The sequence below is a fragment of the Myotis yumanensis genome, unplaced genomic scaffold (genome assembly GCF_028538775.1).
Source record: "Myotis yumanensis isolate MYYU_CA2020_CCGP unplaced genomic scaffold, mMyoYum1.0.hap1 SCAF_11, whole genome shotgun sequence".
NCBI lineage: Eukaryota > Metazoa > Chordata > Mammalia > Chiroptera > Vespertilionidae > Myotis > Myotis yumanensis.
This window is the reverse complement of record NW_027223762.1, coordinates 25,804,026-25,823,376: the sequence shown is the minus strand read 5'-3', so window position 1 is coordinate 25,823,376 and position 19,351 is coordinate 25,804,026. Positions and strand designations below refer to the sequence as shown.

General features: G+C 38.1%; 1 protein-coding gene across 1 annotated transcript in view; it reads right to left on the bottom strand.

Moving 5' to 3' along the window:
- Positions 1 to 331: 331 nt before the first annotated feature.
- The window catches only part of PPP1R21 (protein phosphatase 1 regulatory subunit 21), a 56,163-nt gene continuing 37,143 nt past the window's right edge, over positions 332 to 19,351 (bottom strand). The window contains exons 15-22 of the mRNA XM_070429174.1: positions 16,635 to 16,787; positions 14,948 to 15,040; positions 11,818 to 12,057; positions 9,620 to 9,652; positions 7,865 to 7,981; positions 4,940 to 5,038; positions 3,147 to 3,275; positions 332 to 993 (exon numbers count right to left, since the gene is read on the bottom strand). Of these exons, the coding sequence (XP_070285275.1) occupies positions 964 to 993; positions 3,147 to 3,275; positions 4,940 to 5,038; positions 7,865 to 7,981; positions 9,620 to 9,652; positions 11,818 to 12,057; positions 14,948 to 15,040; positions 16,635 to 16,787 (894 nt within the window). The 3' untranslated portion in view covers positions 332 to 963. The remainder of the gene's footprint in view (positions 994 to 3,146; positions 3,276 to 4,939; positions 5,039 to 7,864; positions 7,982 to 9,619; positions 9,653 to 11,817; positions 12,058 to 14,947; positions 15,041 to 16,634; positions 16,788 to 19,351) is intronic.

The following is a 19,351-nucleotide window of genomic DNA, read 5'->3' as shown; positions in this document are numbered from 1 at the left end:
ATCTCAGCTAATCTGGGGACTTGGACATGGGTTGAAAAGGGCCTGTGCAAGCAACTCAGAAGAAAGGAGCAATCAATATATTGAGGGCCGGGGAATGGATGTACAGGAGAGACACCCCTGAGGTGTATGCTGAAATGATACAATGTTTATAAAATAAACTAAGTGGAGCTGAAAGGGCTCAGGGTCCCAGCTTGAAGTATGGTTACAAGTACCTCTCAAGGCAAAACTCAAAGCCTTAAAAAAGGATTAGCCATACAATTATGGTAAATTTTGTACAGCCTACTCTAATAGGTTTCCGTTTCCTTTATCAAATTTTCATAGAGACTGAAGGTTTGACATAAGTACGAATTTATTGACATCAATTCCTTAAGCTATTACTCCAACACAGAGAGAGTACTGAAGAGCTGAAGACAATGATAATAAACCCACGAGATCTGAAATTTGCAAGGCCCACTCCCTCCGAGAGAGAGAGAGAGAGAGAGAGAGAGAGAGAGAGAGAGAAGTCTTCAAAAAGAATCTGATAACTGCTTTCAATTATAGCAGGAAGTAATGAGTTTGACAATGTAAGCATTTTATCCAGAAACATATATCTATTCCATAGATACCAAATCGATTACCATATAATTGAGTTTGAAAATATACAAAATATTTGTTGTTCTTACATACTGAAATTAAAACCTAATTTTAAAAAGTGCACAGTAAAAACAGCGTAAGGAAACCTACAATATCCATGGTATGTGTATAGTTTTCCATTTTACTGTCAACATCAAATTCTGTATTTGCCTTACTGGTTGCAAATATATTTTAAATGTTTCAAGGCCATTTACAACACTGACTAGTTTACTAGGTCCAACAACGCTCCAGCTTCCGGAAGGCGGCCAGCACTGGACGTGGAGGCGTGGCCCTGCAGCTCCTGCAGCAGTAGCAGCTCTGGAAAGAAGTCACCAACCAGGTATGTGTAAACTATCGACTCTTGTTCTTTTTAGAATTTCCCTGGGGGGGAAGGGGGGGGGGCGGGGGAAGGAAGGAAAAATAAATCAACAATAAGGACACAAACTTCAAGAAAAATATTTCACATAGTTTAATGACCAAGCTGTCTGGAAGCCATATTTCACTTTGGACAACTTTAGTTTCCAAGAGGAGAGATAACCTTGCATTATAAACTTTTATTCAGTAATCACAAAGCACTCCCCACTCTAAGTTTATGAGCCCTTATCCCCCTGGGGACTGAGGACAGGCAATAAAGAAAGAAAATAGAGCTATCTTGGATTTAGCAAACCTCAAATATTCCTTCTGTTCCAAAGACAAGGGAGTTTATGATTTCATGAAACTAAATAAAAATTTTAGCCTACATATGTTTCTTTGTTGTTTAAAACAAATACCTTTAAAGGGTATTAATAGATCAAATGTCAATGATTATCTGTCAAAAGGAAGTTCAAATACTGGTTGAAAACAACCTAGAGGGGAAGATATCTTGTTCCCAATTCCCTCACAATATAGACATTTGGACTTTCCAGTTTTGCTTTCTGGAGAAGTTCACTTTTTAGAAAAACATTCTCATTAAATTCCTATACTTAACTATTAGATACAAATACATTCTTTTCATGTAAGTGGGAAATGCTTGCAGAATACAAACAGTAAGAGCAAGATAATAGCAAGCAAATGGTTTCAGGATGTTTACTTGGTATCCCAGTAGAGACAAAGTCAACTTTGCCATAAGATAATGCCTTGGCAATCTGAATTACTAATGGGTAGGGAGAGAAAAAAAGCAATAGGGATCATAGAATAATCAAAGAAAGGTTAACAATATATACTACAAAATGAAGAAGGATCTCTAACTCAGTGTTTTATTAATGACAGGTATTTTAAGGACTAGATTTAAAAGTTCTGAGAGGGCTTGAAAATTCCCTAACCTCAAAGGTAGCTGCAAAGAGCTCTCCTGTACTCAACATGAACCCTTCTGCATTCAGAACCACATGCCTTCCACAACTGTGGAGTCTAAAGTTCCCCTGCTACTTACTTTCATGTGTTAGGTGCCAAACAGGCTTCCTCATATTACTCATACTGATGTATGTACTTTCTACATGAGCTAGCTATTGCCCAGCTACAACATCAAGAGGCCAAAAGGGTTAAAGGAGGCATTCTTCAAGAGGACCAACCCCCACCCCCTATATCTCCAAGAGCTCAAGTTTCCTGAAGCACAAGTAACAGGAAAACCATAATCAAAGCCACATTGGCTGGTTACAGTCATCACATGATGTCCCAGAAAAGCATCATAGACACTTTCTGAGGTAGCCAGAGGCCATCACGAAACTACTCTGAGAACACAGACTCCAATACATTACCGTGATATATTTCCCAAGGAGACGCTAACTAAGCAGAATGCTGCCCTGCACCACCACTAGCAGATGCTAAAATAAAGCGATGGTTTGTGCATCTCTATTTCCTTCCCAGTGCCAGCACATAGCAGGAACACAATAACTGCTCGCTAAATCAATAAGGGAAGCCGTGAATTTCAAAGAGCGCAGGCTGGAGACAGTACCAAGCTGGTGGTGGTACAGTATTGTCTGAGTTACCAAAACGTGCTAAGCATCTGAGATGATGCATGGAACCAAGTCCTGGGCCCCTGAATGCTACTTTTCATGATATGTGGATATGAGTTACAACATAAAAATAATGCCAATAGCCACTTGACCCCAGCCTGGAGGCTCTATGTGAAATTAATTCAAAGAAACATTTTGGAATTAAAAGGACAAGACATTCTTAGGTTATATAGATATATATGAGAATAAATTTGCTAAAGAGGGTTATTCTTCAACAGCACTATTTTAGATTCATATAAAAAAGAGCAAGCCCCATCATAAACCTCCTAAGAGTCCCCTGAACCTATAAAACAGTAGCAGAAACACCAAAAAACAAAGGACACAGTATTAGGGCCTTAGAAGTCAGGTCTTCTCTCAACTTATAACTCAGCCAAAGAAACTTAATTTTACTTTTAGATAAGAGGACAAGTTTCATATATATATAGTTTCTAAACACTTTAAATCTCTCAACCTTTTGCTCCTGAAATGCACAGCAATAAAATATCTTATATTAAATATGTTAAATATTCTATTGTAGAGAGCCTGCCCCCTCCCCGCCCTTACCTTACTGGACATCTTCAGTATGTCAATCTCTTCTCTCTGTTTAGACAGTGTCTCATTCATGCTGCACAGGTGGTCACTCATCATACTTAACTGACCCTCATAACTCCTCTTGGTAGTTGTCAGTTCATCCTAAATGGCAGAGGAAAAGAGGAAAAACAGAAACAAAAATTCAAAACTCCATTAGCCACACCACTCTGAAGCTTTTGTAATTTATTTAAAATTTTTTTTTGGAAAAAGCAACTTATCTAAATAATCTATATGATCAATTAATATGAAGGTTAAGCCAAAGGCCTAACAAGAGAACAAAGTTAAAAGAAATGGGGGAAAAGTTGTTCTCAGCCTTCCAAATGTCTTTACAAAAATAAAAGCATATCCTTCTATGCAAGGTGTAAAACTATCACTAAAAAAGAAGCCAGCTATTTGATCTTTTCAAGTTCCCGAAGGTTTTCCTGAGCCTTTGGTGATGTGGGGAGTCCGTCTCTAGCACCATCCCAGAGTTGGATGGCCCAGAGCCCTCTACATAGGATGTTTGAAAGAGGCACCTTCCTCTCTCTTTCCATCTCTCGGGCTCTCTTCAGCCCCTTAAACTCTAATCCTGTGCTCCCAGCTAATCTAATAAACTAATCTGAAACCAGAGGAAGTGGGTGTTGCTGTGTTAATGTGTTTATTCTTTGCCTGTATCATGTTTATATTTAATAAAAGTTTTCTGGAAACAAAGGTTTAAAACAAAGGAGTAAGGGAAAATATTTTGCAGCCCTACCTTTCGGTTTAGGTCAATTTTATGAAACAGTAAAGAGAAGAAACAGAATAAAAATAATAGGACAGGGATTAGCAGGGAGGAAGAGAGAAAGAACAATGGGTAAATAAGTAGTATTTAAAGAAATGCTTTCATATTGACATGTTGTGAATCATACCACCATATATATGGAATGAAAACATAAAATATGCTCAGTGCTTCTGTTTTTTTTTTTTTTGGTTTTTTTAAAAATATATTTTATTAATTTTTTACAGAGAGGAAGGGAGAGAGATAGAGAGTTAGAAACATTGATGAGAGAGAAACATCGATCAGCTGCCTCCTGCACATCTCCCACTGGAGATGTGCCCGCCACCCAGGTACATGCCCTTGACCGGAATCGAACCTGGGACCTTTCAGTCCGCAGGCCGATGCTCTATCCACTGAGCCAAATCGGTTTCAGCTGCTCAGTGCTTCTGTAAAATACAGTAAATACCAGTATTTTAATCCATAATTGGCAACTTTGACATAAGCAGATAAATATTCTGTTGACTCAGAGAAGGTGACACTTTGACTAAAATATCCCATCAATTATCATATTCTTTGAAATCGTGTTGGAAATTTTGGGAAGTTGAAAAATGTAAAGAAGTTGCATGAAGGGTATAGAGAGATGTAACTATTTACATTAACTACTGCATATACTCCATACTTCATTTAAAGTGAATAATGACAGCTAATATTCAGCTAAAAGTGTTGTTTGTATAATGAATTATCTTCTTATTTATGAAAGTAAAAGCAATTTTACTTACCAAAGAAAGACATGTTGACTACAAAACTATCTTAAATTAAAATCAACTCAGAGATTTGATTTTACACAACCACTTTTTGCCTTACATAAGTAAGATGTTACTTTAAAATGGTTAGAAACAACATGGTTAGGAAAATGTGTGTCTAGAGGTCGAATGCCATTACTTTAGAAAGAAAATGCTGACTTTGCTGCCCAAGAACTTTGAATGAAATAAACCTATGAAAATTGCTTAGATAGCACTTATGAACTCACCTGAAGTCTGCTGATCTTCTGACTGGCTACTTTCATCTCCTCTGCCAGGGTCTCCTTGGACTTTTCAGCCAAGGCCAGTCTTTTAGAGAGTGCTCGGCACTGTTAAATCAGAAAGCATTTCATTACCACAGGGAGCATTTCCCAAAAGCAAATATACTTCAAACAAGATTATTATAAAAGAATCTCCCAAACCAAAGCCTCCCTCCCTCTCTTCCTTCCCCAAGTATCTGCAGAATACCTGCAGCCCTTGTATCAGACACTAGAATACACATAAGGAAGATGTGGCCCGACTCTCACCATGCTTAAATAAAACCCAAAAAACTTATTACTGAATATTTTTTAAATGTATAAAATCCAGCAGCACTGAACAAGAAATAGAGATATGGCACCAAGAACCCATATCAGTAATGAAATAAGACATCACTACAGATTCCACATACTTTTCTAGTGTCAACATAAATATAAGACATAAACTTGAGGCAAGTTCCAAGGACCAAAAATTGAGTCTCTTTGGTAACAACAGAGAAATTGCAATTCGGGACATGGAAACTATAGTAAGCTACAGGTGAGTTCACTGAGGGTTCGGAGCAAAGAGGAGGTAGAAGCTACAGTCCAAGCACAAACTTCATTGTCTTGAGGATGGGGAGAAGCTCTCCGTGGAGGTTCATTGATCGAAGGTTGTTTCCGTTTTCTAGAAATCAGGTGTTTATGGGAAATCACTCTTTCAGTCTTTAAATTTAGTTTACCTGACAACCCATATGTGAGACTCCCCATTTCATATCCTTCAATTCTCTTTTAGAATGAAATCTTTTCACAATAAATATAAATGCACCTTATGGAGAAAGAAGGTAATCCAATTTAGATAAAGTGAACTAATATCCAAAATTTATTTTCCAAGACAGTCTCAAGAATAAATAGATTGATGTAGTTCAATTTGTTTATTTTTTTGTTTTGTTTCCTTTGCCCAAGGAGACATATTAGAAAAAATATTGCTAAGGTCACTTTCATCATTTTAATAAGGAAACAGAATGTCTACTAACCCAAGCTCATCTATGTTTTTTCCTAGCTCTAATCCAACGACCAGTGGTTGCAAAAAACATAAGAAGTTTTTACATCTACCCAGGATTCATTTAGACTCAGACTGGACAAAAAGTGGTTATTTCAAACATTATCAATTGTATCTGACCAAGCAATATAGACCCTAAGATAGTTTTCTTGTGTTTTAAGTCCTTTATTAAAGACCACATTACAGGAACAATAAACACTTTACAGTCCTGCTATACAGATTATGCTTCATCTATATGAAAAAAAAGAATAAAAGTTAAGGGCAGGAATGTAAAGGTCCCAGCTGCTTTCTTTGGGGGTTTTACCAAACCTAGGCTATCCAGAGACAGAAGAAAAAAGGAAAAATCAATTTCACTTGTTTAAAGAGGGTGTGCCATTAAAAGGATCACTAAACTTTCTGATAAGGCCAAAGACTGTCAAGGAAGATCTATTGAGACACATTTGAATGCTGTGTTGACATCTGATGCTCAGAGGAATCATTCCAGTAAAGTCATAGGGGGACACCACTTCCTGTTTACAAATGAGGGAAAACTAGGACAGTTTAAAAATTCTTGTATCACAATTGTGCTGAAGACATCCACTAAAACAAACAAGTCTCTTGGAAATAAAACTGCCTCAAAAATCCCCACTCATTTCAGGAAAGCTCAGCCAACCACCCTCTGTTAACCAAACATCTACTAGTATGTGCTCAAGCACTAAACCTGAAAAAGAGGAAGAGAGTTTTACAAGGTAGGAGGCCTCATGAAGATAACAATCACATCAGGGACACCAGCTCAGAAGGCAGTTAGGGATCCAGATAAGGACATGACTGTGTGCTGCACCGCAGGCTCAGGTAGTCAGTACTCCAGCAGTTCTGCTGTAAGTCATCCAGTCTGTTGCCCTCACATTTTCTAGAGCCCTGCAAGCTGTCACTGATGATCCACTCATCAAACAGGTATGTAATGGTTGTTTGTGAACAACACTGAGAGGCACATCATTTATTTTAGCAGGAAACAAAGAAGCCAAGCAACTGGTCACCCATCAACTTCTCCATCTCCATAGTTACTGGCGAAAATCACAGTCAGTTCCAGTAAAGGATGTTGTCTTTTTTGTTTGTTTGTTTGTTTCTTTAACAATTATAGCATTATAATTCTCTATTTGACATCTACAGCTGACCTTTTAATATCAAGTTTTAATTCGGAGACCTTACAGGTATTCTTATATGTTGAGCAACATTCAGTCTACCTTATCATTTGTTTCTTACTCTTTGATAGCAGTACCTTCTTCCTTCATTTTCTCCCCTTCTAATCTATGAATTGTGTATAATTTTATTGATTATCTTACATAGTGTTTTTCCAATTCTCTTAAGAGAATGAATTATTTAGTGAGGAAAGAAGAAACTATAACAAAAAGTAAGAGTTTATACCTTTTAAAGGTTGGAAAAGGTTATATTTTTATCATAGAAACTAATTTCAACAAATTGTCACTCAAAAATTGGAAAGTACTTTTTAATAAAAGGAAAAGGGCATATTTTATTTTTTAATCTCCATATACGAAAATTCTTTGGCCAATAACTGTCTATAACTATCTAAAACAAGTAATCTATAATAATAATATTCCAAAACATGCATGATCATCAGAAAAGCTACCTATAAGTCTCAATTATGTTTTAGTAACTTAGAAATGACAAATCAGTCCTATATTTACTGAAATGAAAATTTTTGGTTGGTATGTAGACCAATCAATACAAACTCCAACCAAATTCATGGATGAATAGATACTGACGTCTCTCTTCTAGTGAACAGCAGGAGACAAGGACAGTGACCTAATTCCTGAAGGGGTTAGGAACAAACCACCAAATCTAATTAACTCTCCACTCACCTCAGCATAAAAATGCACTGACTTACTGTCAGCCAGCTGTAGCTGAGACGTCAGTTCCACTATCCTTGCCATGTAGTGATTTTTAATTAGGTCTTCACGAGATTCCACATCTGGAACCTAAATAGAGCACACATAACAAATTAAATGAATGCCAGTGAGATAAAGCAGTTCTAGGAAAAAAAAATTAACATCACTTTAGGATACAGAAGAGACAATATTTTGTACATTTTTATTTGAAATTTGATGGGGGATCATAGTTTTCTTACCCCTCAAAGAAACTTCAGACAGGGCAGGCAAATGAATATTCCAAATTTCCTTTTTTTTTTTTAAATATAGTTTTATTGCCGAAACCGGTTTGGCTCAGTGGATAGAGCGTCGGCCTGCGGACTGAGGGGTCCCAGGTTCGATTCCGGTCAAGGGCATGTACCTGGGTTGCGGGCGCATCCCCAGTGGGAGATGTGCAGGAGGCAGCTAATTGATGTTTCTCTCTCATCGATGTTTCTAACTCTCTCTCTCTCTCCCTTCCTCTCTGTAAAAAATCAATAAAACATTAAAAAAATAAATAAATAAATAAATAAATATAGTTTTATTGATTTCAGAGAAGAAGGGAGAGGGTGAGAGATAGAAACATCAATGATGAAAGAGAATTACTGATTGGCTGCCTCCTGCACGCCCCACACTGGGGATCGAGCCCGAAATCCAGGCATAAGCCCTGACCAGGAATCAAACCATGACCTCCTGGTTCATAGGTCGACACTCAACCAGTGAGCCACCACAGCCAGGTTCCAAATTTCTTTTTTCAACATCCTACATAACTCAGAATGAAGCTATGGCTTCAAGAAAACAGAGCAGAAGTGAGGTATTGGGAAGCCCTGGCACCATGTCCCTCCATTGCTTCATTAGCCACAAACCTGACTTTCAAAATTTCCATCTGTCTGATTCCTATGTCCTCCTCTAACTGGAAGAAGACAAGGAAAGGGGAACATGTATTGGAACCTCTAAAATCTGAACATTCTTTCCCGCCCCCAACATTATCTTAAATCAGGCTCTAATGCTCTTAAAAGATGCTAACAAATTAAACTATTTCTATAATGAACAGTTACGAGCCTTGTCCCACACTAGTATTTCTTCTAGTTACTCTAGCAATGACACACTATTGAATTCAGTTAAAAAATATATGCAGAGGTTCAAGATTACCTAAAGTATAGGGCCAATAAGGAAAGCAAAGAATTTAACAAACAACTTGAACTCTATTTACCAGCTCACCATACTGAGTGGTAAGGTGCTTATTTATAAAGTTACATCTTATAATATTTCAAAACTCTAATGTGCAAACCTCTGTGACAAGCCAAGTCTGACCTGGGTTCACCCAATCGAGGGCTGGACACAACTAGCAGGCACACTGTTCATCAAGCCTTGAAAAGCCCTGCTTTCCCAGCCTGCCCAGTGGGAGGGCCAAAGGCTCTCAGCCTCACCCAGCATGCCAGCGAGCTAATGGCCACCCCTTGTCAAACTGCCAAGTCAAGTCATTCAACGAGGCATTTACAAAGCAGGCTATAATTTGCTGGTGACAGTTAAAATAGAACCAAAGAGAAAAGCCAAATGGATCCACTGATGGAGGGGAAAACACTGGTTCCACATTCGCTAGAATGGTCAGAAACACACTTAGACAAAGCTGATGGTTGTAAGACTTTGTCAACAAACATGCAGCCCGATATTTACTAACAAAACAACATGATGCCAAGCACACTTTACCTCACTGTCAGAAGTCCTGGTTAAAACCCCAATCTAGAACATAAGGAAAAGAATTCTTTAGAATAGACCGTTTACATTTCCAACACAACAATTTAAACAATGTAATATTTTCTCTTCTCAGTTCATACTTTTAAAGCACACTGGGCCTGGAGTACTAGGTCACTCTTGGATTGTGTTTTACTACAAGGAAGCAGTACCTGCGGACAGGTAACCAACCACATTTGCTATTTCTGCCATGAGGTGGTAATGGATGATCATCATCACTATTTCCTTTAACAAAACGCTGTTAGTCATTTTCATTACTGAAACCAACAAATTGGGAAGAGACAAGAGCTTCTGACTCCTGTTGTCATTGCTGTACTTATTTCCAAAGCAGTAGCTGAGATGGTGACCACCATAACAGAACATTCCAAACAGAAAATAAAAAAACACACGGGAAAAAAGAAAAATGGCTGAAAATTCAAAAAAAGACAAAAGAAATACATGTTTGATACAATGTTGTTATATCAATAAATATTCATTTCATATTTAAATCAATGAAAATGTAATTTTAGACACATTCAAGTGGTGCCAGGCTTTTAAAGCTGGGTTTTTTATGGATTAAGACTTCAAAAACAGATAGTCATGCCCTGGCTGGCGTGGCTCAGTGGACAGAGCAATGGCCCTCACAACAGAGTCACAGGTTCAATTCCCAGTCAAGGGCACGTACCTGTGTTGCAGGTTCGATCCCTTGCCCCAGTCATGTCTCTCTCATACTGATGTTTCTATTTCTCTCTCTCTCTCTCTGACACCCCCCCCGCCCCCCCCCCCCCCCCCCCCCCCCGCCACACACACACACACACACACACTCCCACTTTCTCTAAAAATCAATGGAAAAAATATCCTCGGGTAAGGATAACAAGAAAATAACAAAAAAGATAGTCATGATTACTAGATTAAGGTTACTGTTCATGTGCTTGGGCACAAAAACTTTAAAAAGCTACTGGAAATTCAGTTTCAAGGATGCTGCTCATCAGAGATGATACCCAATAAACAGTTTTCACAGATTCTAAATAATATCCTTAAGAGTATTACTCTGAAGAGTGTGCAGCATATCAACTAAACTGAATGTGTGCTAATGAATATTATGCCCACCTAGCTCTAAAGGGTCTTTTTTTATAAGACTTCTTTTTTTTTTTAAGAGCCATAATTTTCTACTTACTGAAGCAGGAGTAGCAATTAGTCTCTCCCTTTCAGTTGCAAACTGTTTACAGTAACACGCCAATCATTTACTTTTATATATTCAAATGTGACTACATTTGGCATCCATTTTGCTCTCTGCCCTCACCCTCTCACTCCCCAGTTATGGTTTGAGAATGTGGGACAGCACACAACTCCTCTTACAGATGTTTATCCAAGTTCTACTCCATTAGATTGAAAGCAACTAAAGGAAAGGAACATATTCAATCCTATGAAAAATGAACGGAGGCCGACCATGTCCTGACCATTAAAGACCATATCCAAAATCATGGAAAATGTGGTGGTAAATGTGGCAATCTCAACTGTACCTTAAATGAGGGGAGAATAAGAAAAGCTAAAAAGCAGAAACATAAGGAAGACAGAAAAATGCCATGTCCTTTTTTAAAAAAATCTATTGATTGATTTTAGAGAGAGGAAGGCAAAGAGAAGCATCAATTTGTTGTTCCACTTATTTATGCATTCATTGGTTGATTCTTGTATGTGCCCTGACCAGGGATCGAACCTGCAATCTTGGCATAACAGGACAATACTCTAACCAACTGAGCTACCCTGCCAGGGCGAAAAAGCTCCTTATTTTTATCTATTGTCTCCAGATCATTTTTGGCAGGAATCCGCCATGTGCAGAGGGAAAGACAGTTCCGTGATGAGCCCCTTCTCTCAGCCTGAAATAGTCCTCTCCTGTTGGACTCCTGCTCACTTTTGAAACACACTCATGCTACCTCTTCTGTGAGGTCCTCCCTAAGCCCTCCAGAGACTGTCTCTGTGTTCCTACAGCGCGCTGCACACCACAGGTCAGAGCACTGGAGATGCTTTTTGAAGGAGGCATCTGCTTACCAACCTGCTTTTTCTAAAGCACATGGATTATTCCTATTATAAACAAACATGTAATTTAGATGATTAACACTAAACACTAGGTTAGATCCTTACCAATTAACATTTTTTTTAAAGACAGCACTTACCTCACTGGTGCTGTGAACTGGCTCCGACACGGCCCTAGCTGTTTCTTCCTGGTCTGAAGCATTCCCCACAGAGGCATTCTCCTGGGCCAGCCCAGCCACTTGCCCACTACTCGTACTCTTCAGCTTGTCTGCAATTCGCTGGTTTTCTTTCTCCAACTTGATTTTGGCTAACTGTGCTTCCAACATCCAATGTTCTTTTTCCTGCTCCAGTTTAGAAATCTTCTCCAAACTCTGCTGAACCTTGAAGGTAACAGAGAGGTTTGCACCTTAGAGGATGATGAAGGTAAAACTCAGTGGCCAAAAAAATACTTTACCTAAGAATGTAAACCAAAACTACCTAAGGTAAGAAAAAGCTTGACCCTGGAATAGGAAAAGATTTATTCAACAGGATATATAAAGCACATCCATAAATTAAGAAACTGGCCCTAGCTGGTCTAACTCAGTGGATAGAGCGTCAGCCTGGGAATTGAAGGGTCTCGGGTTCGATTCTGGCCAAGGGCACATGCCCAGGTTGCAGCCTTAATCCCCAGCAGGAGGTGAGCAGGAGGCAGCCGATCAATGATTCTCTTTCATTATTGATGTTTCTATCTCTCTCTCCCTCTCCCTTCCTCTCTGAAATCAATAAAAATATATTTAAAAATACATAAATTAAGAAATTGAACTATAGTAAAATAAAAAATTTCCCTTCATTGGAAGGTATCATTAAGAAAGTAAAAAGGAAAGCCAAAAGATGGAAGAAGCGGTATGTATCCAATAGAGAACTAATATTCAGAACATATTAAAGCACTTCTATAAATCAGTAAGAAAAAGATAGATAACCCCACAGAGAAATAGGAGGGGGGAAAAAACACCTGAATAGACATTTGAGTAAGACTATAAACATAAAAAGAAGATACTCAATGTAACGATCAAAGGAAAGCAATTTAAAATCACCCAAACGACTAAAATTTAAAAAAAAAAAGTGAAGAGATTAAGAAGTATAAATTGGTAGTTCTAGAATAGTCACAGAGATGTAGATTACAGCATAGGGAATACAGTTGATAATATTGTAATAACTATGTATGGGGCCAGGTAGGTACTTGAAATATTGGAGACTACTTTATAAAGTGTATGATTATCTTATCACTATGCTGTCTGTACATTTGAAGCAAATACAGAATAATATTGAATGTAAACTGTAATTGGGAAAAAAAAGAAAATACAAAGATGGGCAAGTTTGTGGAGTAACTGTAATAATCATAAACATAGTGCTGAGAGGAGTGGAATTTGGGACAAATACTGAAAAACTGTTTAGCAGGATCTTTTAAAACTGAACATAACCTATGACCCAGTAATTTCCTTCTAGGTATATACCCAATAGAAATGCATGCATGTTTACCAAAAGACACATATAAGAAAGTTTATAGCAGCACTATGATAGCCAAATACTTAAAACTACCCAAGTACTCATAAGCATTAAGAATAAATATATAATATATATTCACACAATACTCAAAAGCAATTAAAAAAAGAGAGGTTATAATCACATATAACACAGATGAATACAACAAATATAATGTTGAATGAAAGAAGCCAGACTGAAAGAGTATACACTAGATACTCTTATGTAATAAAAAGTTCAGTATCAGGCAACAAACCTAATCTATGAATGCAGGATAACCGTTATCGTTGGGAGAGAGGAGACTAGCAACTGGAAAAGGGCATGAGGAAAGCTTCTGGGGTCCTAGTAATTTTTTTAAGGTATGCCTTACATACATACATACATACATACATAAATAAATATTTTTAAAAATTTTTATCTAGGTGCTGGTTACATTAATTCATTGGGTATATATTAATGATTTGTATACTTTTCTTTAAGTGCATTATACTTTAATCAGACGTTTAGAAAGCTAATTCTCAGGGCAAATAAAAGTTTGAGAATTACATCAAATAAAATCTTATAGTGAATTCCAAATGCTTTACCAACTATCATGATTGAGCAATCACCACGTACCAGCACTATTCATGGAACTTTCCTCCCGTTATCCCACTGAGGCCTCCTGACAGTCCTACAGTTTTCATTTCTCAAAGAGAACTAAAGCTTCCAACAGCTACACCACCTGCTGAGCCAGCAAATGGCAGAGCCGGGATTTGGGACTCCATCTGTCTTGCTCACAAGTCTGATTCTTTTCACTATATCACACTGCCTCCCATTGGCTCAATTAATCCTTACAAGACCCTGAAAGGTAGATATTGTCCTACCTTAGAGAGGCAGGAAGTGAGACCCAGAGTGTTTATCAGACTAGCCTGCAGTTGGTCAGTGGCTGACTGGGAAAAGCAATAGCTTTGAAGTCAAACAATTCTGTCCCTTAGTAGCTACTTTGGGTAAAAGCTGCTTCATTTCTTTGAGTCTTACTTTCTACACATAAAATAAGAAGAAAATCTAAAATCAATTCTTTAAGTATTCCACATTTTATTGTTTGTCTCAGGAACTGTTTTTCAGGAATTATTCTGTGTATGAAATTTTTAGCATACAAATATCGAAAATCGAAAAGTGATGTGTCCTATGAAAATAAGGTCAGCATAGATAAAATATTGCTGCAGATGAATTTATTTTATGTTGTCTTTAAAATAAAACATTTGCAAAACTCAAAGCAAGCCAGTGTTAAAGTGAATAAATCTCTGACAAAAGTTAAACTGCTGTCAGTTTGTACCAACTTGTACAAAGATAGTACCTCCTACTTATCTGCCTCCAATTCGATCAACCAATTGAATACTAAAATTTTTTCATTCCTGCTCATTTAAGAAGTAAAACAATTCACTGAGTCTCTAGCCCTTCCTTCCTTTGCCTTGTTATTTCAGACATTTAAATCTAGTACCTAAAGAAGACTTATCATGGCCAAAGTTTGTTGATACTAGTTTACTGGCAATTATAACACCGACTGAATCAAGATGACTTTAAATATTGAATACAAAGAAATGTCTTTCAATGCATTATGCTTATGGTGCTTTTTAGCATGTGTTAAACGGTTAACTTTACATGTTTACTTTATAACCTTTTAAATCACCTTATGTATGTTAAAACCTTTTCTAAGGGATTTAATATTTATGCTCTTTAACAAGTACCATAACTTCGCAGGTACCATACCTGTTGTGCAAGGCCTTCTCGACTTTCAGTAGAGCTGAGAAGGACCCGGCGGTTCGCCAGTGCTTCTTCATAAGGCACAGACTCCGAGAGGGGCTATGGGAAAAGCATCATAAAAATTAAAGAAAAAGATCGTATTAGCTTCATGATCCTACATATACAAATTAGAATGCTAAATGGGGTTTGATAATAAATTCAGATGTATGCCAAGATAGACTATTTTCTTTAATACATGTGAAAAGAAACCTCTTTAAAAAAAGAAGATAAATAATGAAGGTGAAATATCATACCAGTTACAAGCTACAATTAAAACCATATTGACTTCCACCAAAATAGAAAGATAAAGGAACAGGATAGGCAATCTAGAAATAGACAAAAGCATATACAAAAATATATTATGTGACAAATGTTTCATTTTTAAGTCAATGATGAAAGGGTAGTTGAGATAAATGGTACAAGAACAACCAGCTAATAATTTAGAAAAATAAGTAATTAGATCACTGTTTATACTCCTCATATCAAAATAAATGAACTTAAGATGGATTGAAAAGCTCAACCTAAAAATTTACACCACAAAAATACTGGGGAAAAATATAAGTGACCATCTCAATTTTAGGAAGTACCCTGAGTTTCCAAGATTCCCCTGAGTGAGCATCACCACCACTAAGAAAAAGACTGGTTTGATGACATAAAAATTAAAATTTCTATTTTGAAAAATTAGTACAGCAAACTGAGGGGGAAATATTTACAATATAAACAAGAGATTAAAATCCTTAATATAGAGAGCTTTCTACCCTAATTAGGAACATTTACTTAAAAACAGATAAATGATTTGGACAGGGAATTGATAGCATAAGTATTCATGATAACTTTATGAAAGAATGTTCCACTTCAATAATAAGCAAAGAAATGCAAATTAAAATAACAATAAGGAACATCTTGTCTGAGGTTGACAAGTATTGAATGTGTTAAATTTACACTCCTATTAATGATAAACTATAAATTGATAATCTCCCTAAAGTGTCAAAATATGAAAATGTGTCAAAACATGAAATATTCATAGACTTTGAACCAGCAACTCCTTTTTTAGGAATTAATCTTAATGGTATAATTAAAACAATTAGACAAATATAGAAAGGTAGGTAGCCGTATATATTGTTAGAAGTGTATTTGTCTGTATGTACATGTGAGTGTGTACATACACACATTAAAATTTTTCGGATCCAGATATACTCTAGCAAAGTTAAGAGTAGCTAGCTTTGGGTGGTAGGACTTGGGGTGACCATAATTATCTTCATTTACTGCTCTATCTTCTGATTTCTTTTTGCAATGATTGTATATTCTTACTATATTCAGATAAAAATTATAAATGTATTCCAACTATTTTTCTGTTTCTACAAGTTTAAGATTTTCTGAAGTTTGACATTGGGCTGCCTGGCTGTCTCCCCCTAAACAGTCTACCAGGTAATGGGGACATGACTCCAACACGGCCTATGCATATATCACGTATTAGGTTTGGGTCTCTATTACCTCCTCCTCCTCAAATACCCACAACATCGACTAAACACCTGTGCCTCAAAATTGTGTAAAATCTAAACACTGTAGTATGAGTTGTGGGAAAACTCTTGTCATTCTCTGGCATTATTCCTGATTTTTCCTCTGATTTAAATGTTAACAGAAGGTCACAAACCTTTCTCAAAGCCTTCATGTAGGCGGCAGCTTTCTTCTTGTACTGTAGCATGCATTCAGCGGAAAGAGGATTAATGAATCCACTCGCTACCTTAGGCCCATAGCTCAGTGAAGCAATGAAGTAGTCCACATTGTTGCTGAAGAAAGATGCAATCTAAACGAAGAGTGACAAGAAGATAGATTTTGTTTTCCAAAAATATATCTATACATATAAAAAGCCAGCGACTGCAAGCTGTAACGACGGGAAGGACCGGTCGCTATGACGCCCACTGTGGCCAGTGAACCAGCCTAGTCAGGAGGTGGGGCTGGCTGGCCAACCTTCCGGGGCCCCTCCCCGCAGCCGCCCCATCCTGATAGGCCTCTCCCACCCAGATTGGGCGGGGCAGCCAGCCAACACCCCCACAGCCCTTCCCCCTAGCCGGCCCCGCCCCAGATGGGTCCCCACCACCCCGATCAGGGGCAGGTCTGGCTGGCCAACCACCCATGACCTCCTCCCCCAGGCTGCTGGCCCCCAATTGGTCCTCTCACCCCATTCGGGGGCAGGGCCAGCCAGCCCACCACCCACAGCCCCTCCCCACAGCTGGCCCCACCTCCAATCAGCCCCTACCACCCTGATAAGCCGGCAGTCCCTCCCCCGAGCCAGCTCTGCCCCTGATCAGCCCCCCCACACCAATCAGGGGTGGGGCTGGCTGACCAACCTCCCCCAGCCCCTCCCCTGGCCCCATTTGGAGGCAGGGCCAGCTGGCCCACCGCCCACAGCCCCTCCCCACAGCCATTCCTGCCCCCAATCGGGGCCCCCCCAATCGGGGGCAGGGCCCGCCGGCCAATCGCCCGCAGCTGCTCCCCCCAGGTGGCTAGGCCCTGATCTGGCTGATCTGGGCGGGCCAGCCAGCCAACCTCCCGCCATCTCCTCCTCCCAACAGGCCCACCTGATCCTCCAACTGGGGCCGGGCCGGCCAGACCCCACCCGCGCACGAATTCATGCACTGAGCCTCTAGTCTAATACACACACACACACACACACACACACACACACACATATGTGTATATATACTAGTATATGTATATATATTAGCTTTCTAAACAAAGTTAAAGACACTGAGAATGGAAATGAAATTTCAGCACCTGCCTAAAAGCCCACATTTATTTATTTGGGAATGCCTAGGCAATGATTTATATTAAAAAGACAATATCAGTATAAATATTGAGACTATACTTCTGACAGGTCTTAATCTAGATAAATTTTTATTCTTCCTAAAAACCAAAACTGATTCTGATTTATTCAGAATATTCCTAGATGATGTTCATGAGCTCTGGATCTCATTAACTCTGCCACTGCTCTCAAAAATAGACATATTTGAATTTACACATTCCATTTGAATTTTAAGTTTAAACGTTTCATATACAACATAACCCATGGCACAGGCATCTTGAATATGCACCCTCTACTTAAATTTAATTCTGTAAATCTCAATCTGTATATCACAAATGTAATAGAAAAGACTGAAAATTACGTAGATCCTTGTTATTTACTGAGTTAACCTTTATTAAATCTACATAAGGAGCCACAAAAATCTGTAACTTTGTTGAGCCATAATTTTGAATCTACAGTGCTATATGAAATTCTGGTATAAATAAAAATGTCTAAGGAAGTTCTTAGCCAGAAAAATTATTCCATTTTGATAAATAAGGAAAAGTGACTTATGAAACAGAGTATTCTACATTGGCAAAAATTGCTCCAAAAGTAGACAATTAATTACTAATGATCTAAAAGATTATATTTTTCATTAGCTACAAATTAAGCTACCACAGACTAACATTAGTTCAGGTACTTATTCTAGTTAAAAAAAAAATTATAAAAAATTCAGACTGAAAATTAAATACCTTTTCTTGAGACAACATTTTAAAGTTTTAGGCAAACCAAATCTAAAATAAGCTATGAGTATACAGGTATTTAATATTCCAGAGTTCTCATAAAAAAGTGGCAAATGCAGAGACCCTGTAAAATGCCAACAGTCTCTTTTTCTGGAATTTGCCTTAATTGAATCAAAGTTAGAATTATCCTCAGAAAGCTTCCAGCATGCCTGTAGATAAAAGTATTAAAGTTGAGGCAGTGGATATGGCCTTCTGTCTAAGGAATCCTGTAGGCACAGATCTGTGAACTGACAGAACCTAAAGAAAACACCTTTTAATTATGGCTCCAAACTATACCAAACTGGCACAAAGACCAGTCTGAGTTTGGGAAAAATAATACTTAATATCTGACACAACCTATGGTCATTTCTGACTAACTTAAATCACTGGAAAAAATTTGTATCTATATGGTCAACCTGTCAGAAAAATGATATATAAATATGGATAGAGATTAGCATTTCCTTGAGAAATTATGCTGTCTGTTGAAACAAATGGACTAAGATCGTCCTGAACACAGTCCTTTCAGCTTCATACATATGGGGACTTCTCATAGAAATCTTAACCTTTAAAGGCATGCATTCTTAGAATGCGACTTCTGCTGAAACCAGGTATCCAAGATAGGATGAATTTTAAAGAAACTGCACTTTGGCATCCAGTATAATAAAAGCCTAATATGCAAATCGACCAAACGATGGAATGACCACCAGGGGGCAGACACTCAACACAGGAGCTGCCCCTAGCCCATAGGCCCCAGGCCAGCCAAAGCGGGTACCAGTAGGGGCCCTCCGATTGCCCCACTGGTCA